The sequence below is a fragment of the Cystoisospora suis genome (assembly GCF_002600585.1).
Source record: "Cystoisospora suis strain Wien I chromosome Unknown contig_825, whole genome shotgun sequence".
Taxonomy (NCBI): Eukaryota; Apicomplexa; class Conoidasida; order Eucoccidiorida; family Sarcocystidae; genus Cystoisospora; species Cystoisospora suis.
Genome location: NW_027153626.1, coordinates 33,638 through 37,904, shown reverse-complemented (window position 1 = coordinate 37,904; position 4,267 = coordinate 33,638). Strand labels below are relative to the sequence as shown.

General features: G+C 43.0%; 1 protein-coding gene across 1 annotated transcript; it reads left to right on the top strand.

The window, feature by feature from the left end:
• Window positions 1-3,953, top strand: CSUI_001994 (uncharacterized protein). The gene has a single exon (XM_068062196.1). It carries the CDS (start codon window positions 993-995, stop codon window positions 2,940-2,942), a length of 1,950 nt encoding a protein of 649 aa, XP_067925829.1. The 5' UTR covers window positions 1-992; the 3' UTR covers window positions 2,943-3,953.
• Window positions 3,954-4,267: the final 314 nt, after the last annotated feature.

Genomic DNA, 4,267 nt, shown 5'->3' with positions numbered 1-4,267 from the left:
AATCTTCTTCTTCTCTTCGTTCTCTTCAGCCTCGTCATGAGAGCGTGGAAGAAGAAGGACCAAGAGGCAATAGAAGAGAAGAGCAAAAAAGCCTGCGAGTTCAACATGACGACTCTCCTGATCTTTCTCATCTTCTTGCGTTTCTCTCCCTCGATCCAAAATCGTACTTTTTCTCCTTTCTACCGAAGAAGCCTCCTCTATGTGTCAATCGCCTTCTCCCCTCTTACGATCCCTCTCTCTTTCATACACAACAGACATATGGGGATGAATCTGAAGAAGAAGAAGAAGAGAAAGAAGAAAGTGAAGAGAGCCAAGAAGGCTTCTTTCATGAGACAGAAGATATACGACACTTTCTCTTAACAGACCACTCTACTCATTCGTCATCTTCTTCTTCGTCTATCTCTTCTTTGGTCTCTTCTTCTTCGTCGTCTCCTTCGCTTAATGAGAGAGAAAGGTCATTTCTGCGCGAAGGACCGCAGAATAGAGGGAGAGATTTGAATCGAGCGATAGACACGTCGATTGCTCGCCTCTCGATCGACAATGAAGAAGAGACTAAAGGAGAGAAAGAGCCGTCTCTGTCTCTTCCTTTCTTCTGTAGAGAGAGGGAGAGAATAAGAAAGAGAACAGAAGAGAGAAGAAGAAGAGAAGAAGAAGAGCCGTCGTCTTTGCGTGTTTTGGGTGTGAAGACCTTACAGTATGGATCAGGAGGGTGCATTACTTTGGTCGATGAGACTTCCTTAAGATACCGCCTGGCGAATCTTCTCTTTAAGAGACAACTCGACGTTTTACTTAGCTTAAAGAAACAGCGAGAAGAAGAAGAAGAAAGTTGTCGGGCAGAGGAGAAGGAGAAGAAAGAAGAGAAAAGAAAAAGAAGGGAAGAGGAAAGAAAGAGAGTGAGAGATGACGAGACAGAAAATGAAAGAAGAGAAAGAAGAAGAAGAAAGCAAAAAGAGGAAGGGGAAGAAGAAGAAATTAGAAAGAAGAGTTTATGGATGGGTGAGGAGCGACGAGAAGAAGATGAAGAAGAAGAACAGAAGGAAGAGAAGAAGAAGAAGAAAGAGAATGCGGAAGAAGAAGAAGAGATGAAGATGGAAGAACGAGAAAGGTGGCGAGAAGAAAAGAAAGTTTATGGAAAGAGTGGAGAGTGTCAAATTTCTTCTCTTTCTGCTCCTCCTCCTCCTGCTTGTTCTCGCTCTCTCCTTTCTTCTTCTTCTTCTCCTGCCCCGTCTGATTCGTCATCTCTTCATCTTCCTCGAAACTCTTTGTCAAGGCTTTCTTCTTCTTCTTCCTTTCTTCTTTCAGATGATCGGAGAAACACCCCAGCTTTTCTTCTTCGGCAATTTCTTCTTCCTCTTCTTCGGAGACACCAGAGAAGAGACGAAGAAGAAGAGGAAGAATTTGATCTAAAGGAAGTCTCGAAAAGGTTGGAATGCGAAAGAAATCGACACATGAGAGAAAGCGAAGATCTCCGCGAGGGCTCTCTTCTTCTAGACTTTCTGTTTAACGAAGAGGAAGAAGAAGAAGAAGAGAGTGAAGAAGAAGAGGAGATAGGCGTGCAAGAGAAGAAGGTGAACACGGTGTTAAAGGATAGAGAAGAAGAGAGTCGAGAGAGAGAGGAAGAAGGGGAAGAAGTGAAAGAGCAAGGCAGAAACATGTTTAAGAAGGGGAAAGAGCTGGAGGGAGACCATCGACATGAGAGAGTATCCGTTGAGACAGACAAGACAGATATCTCTTTCAGATCTAGTGAAGAAAGAAAAGAAGAAAGAAAGGAAGATAAGGAGAAAAAGAACGAGGAATCCAACTGCACCCATAGACAAGAGTCACTCCTTGTCTCTCGGCGACGAAAGAGAAAGAGAGAGAGAGAAGAAGAAGAAAGAAGAGAGATGTATGAGAAAGGTATCGATCGTCGTCTTTTGTCTACTGATACAGTAGGCTCAGCAGTAACGACGGCGAGTAGCTCTTATTCTTCTCCCTCTTCTTCTCAGATGAATAGCCCTAGGCTTCGCTCTTCTTCTTCTTCTCTTCAAGGTAATTCCTATCTCTCTGCCGTTGTTTCCTCTTTTCCTTCTCCTTCTTCTTCTTCTTCTCCTTCTCTTCTTCCTGCTTCGGTGGCCTCTTCTTCTCTAGCTAGTGAGTCTACCCCGCATATAGACAGAAAGAAAAGTGACTTGTCTCCGGTCTCTTCTTCCTCTTCTCCTCTACTCAATCCTTCTCCGTTCTCTTTGCAGCACGGGAGGAAAACAAGAGAAGAAGAAGAAGATCTTATCTTCTTCGATACTTCTAAAAAGCGTCCATCTTCTTCTTCTTCTTCTCCCTCTTCTTCTTCTTCTTTCTCTTCATTTGCATCGTCGTCTTCTCTTCGGCGTCTGTCCGAGTTTTTTCTTGGAGTGTATACACGCCAGTGCCTCCTTGAAAAGTACGGGGAGCAACTTTCTTCTTTCCTTCTTCCTTCTATCTCTTCTCATGGCGTAAGAGAAGAAGAGAAGAAGGCCATGGAAAGGCTTCTTCTTCTTCTTCCTCACCGGCAATACCAAAGATCTCCTCGAAAAGACAGAAACCCTTCAGACATCTTCTCTTCTTCTTCTTCTCTTCGGCAAGAGAAGAAAGAAGAGAAACAACGACAAGAAGGAAAGAAGGAAAAGAAGCACATGGACCAAGACGAAGAAAAGAAAGAAGAGAAAGAGAAAGAAGAAGAGAGGATGTGTAGACATCGACAATGTGAAGGGTGTGAAAAGGCAAGAGAGCCTTTTTCAGAGAACCGAAGAGAGGAGGAGAAGAAGGAGAGAGAAGAAGAAGAGAAGAGAGAAAGAATTTCCTCGAGTAGTCTAGATACATTTTTAAAGGCTTTTGTCGATGTGCAGAGACTTGCAGAATTTACTCGATGGAGATACGTCGATGATGCCTTGAGGTGGCTACACGGCGAGACACTCCCAAACACATGAAGGAGACACTCCCATACACCTTCTCTCTCCTCTCTTCTTCTTCTTCTTCTTTCTTTCTCTGGTCTTGCCCTTCTTGTTTTGGTGGATGGGGTGAAGCGACGGCAAAAGAAGAGAAGAGAACCGAGAGAAGAGTTGAGGAGAAAGAAAAAGAACGCTCCCGGGTGTCTCCGTGTCTCCATGTCTGTCACTCTCCGTCTCGCTCTTTCTCTCTCTTTCTTTCTATCTTTCTACAGAAGAAGGAGAAGAAAAAGAGAAAGAAACAAAGAAAGAAAGAGGAAGAGAATATTCAGATAGACATAGAGGTTTCGCTACTTTCTAGATCTCCACGCAAACCACACACATAGACAGAAAGAAAGAGAGAGAGATATAATCGCATTTCTTTCTTTCTCACTCTTTCTTGGAGCTGCATGCACACGGGAATGACTAGGGGGTGTGTGGCTTTTTCCCTTGTGTGAAGATCCCCGGGTGTATGGACACCCGAGACAGAGAGACAGAAGAGAGGCTGAGCCTCCTCCTTCTGGCGCCTAGATGGCTTATATCTACTTATCTATTTATCTCTCCCTGTGGTACATATATATGCATGTATATACGTAAGTCAAGGTGGCTAGCTGTCTATAGATATGTATATTTGTATGTAAGGAAAGATAGAGCGAAAGATGGTGAGAGTGGAGGAAAGAGAAAGAGAAGAAGACAGACAGAGGGAGACAGAGAGAGAGAGTTTATCTTTTTGTGTATCGAACTAAATTCTGTTTGAAACATTTCCTCTTCTTCTTCCTCTTTCTCGTTGAGTGGACTATCTCCTACCTCTCTTTCTCTTTCTTCCTTTTTCTTTCTTTCTATTTCTCAAGATTAAGAAATAGAGTTCAAATGGATGGCTTTGTCTTTCTTTACATCTTCTCTTCTCTCTCTCCCTTCGTCTCTCTGTCAATCTCTCTCTCTGTTTCCTTCTTTAATTAATCAGTCTATCTACCTCTCTTTCTTTCTTTCTCTCTACTTGTCTCTGTCTCAGCTTTTTCTTTCTTTTCTCCCCCTTTGTACATTTTCTCTCCATCCATCGCCATCTTCATTATCTTATCAAGCTCTTGTGAGTCTTCTTTCTTTCTTTCATTCTCTTTTCAAGAGGGTAACTGTCCCTTCTTTCTTTTTAGTGAAAGAGTCGTTAATCAGTCAACTCTAGCTTCGGTCTTAGTAGACTTCTCAACGAGGAGAAAGAAAGAGAGAGAGATGAAAGAAGAAAAGAAAGGAAAGAAAGCGCTTTCTCTCCTCCCCCTCACTACTACTGCAGTTGTAAAGACAACACGCAGTAGTAGTGAGGGACCCTAGAT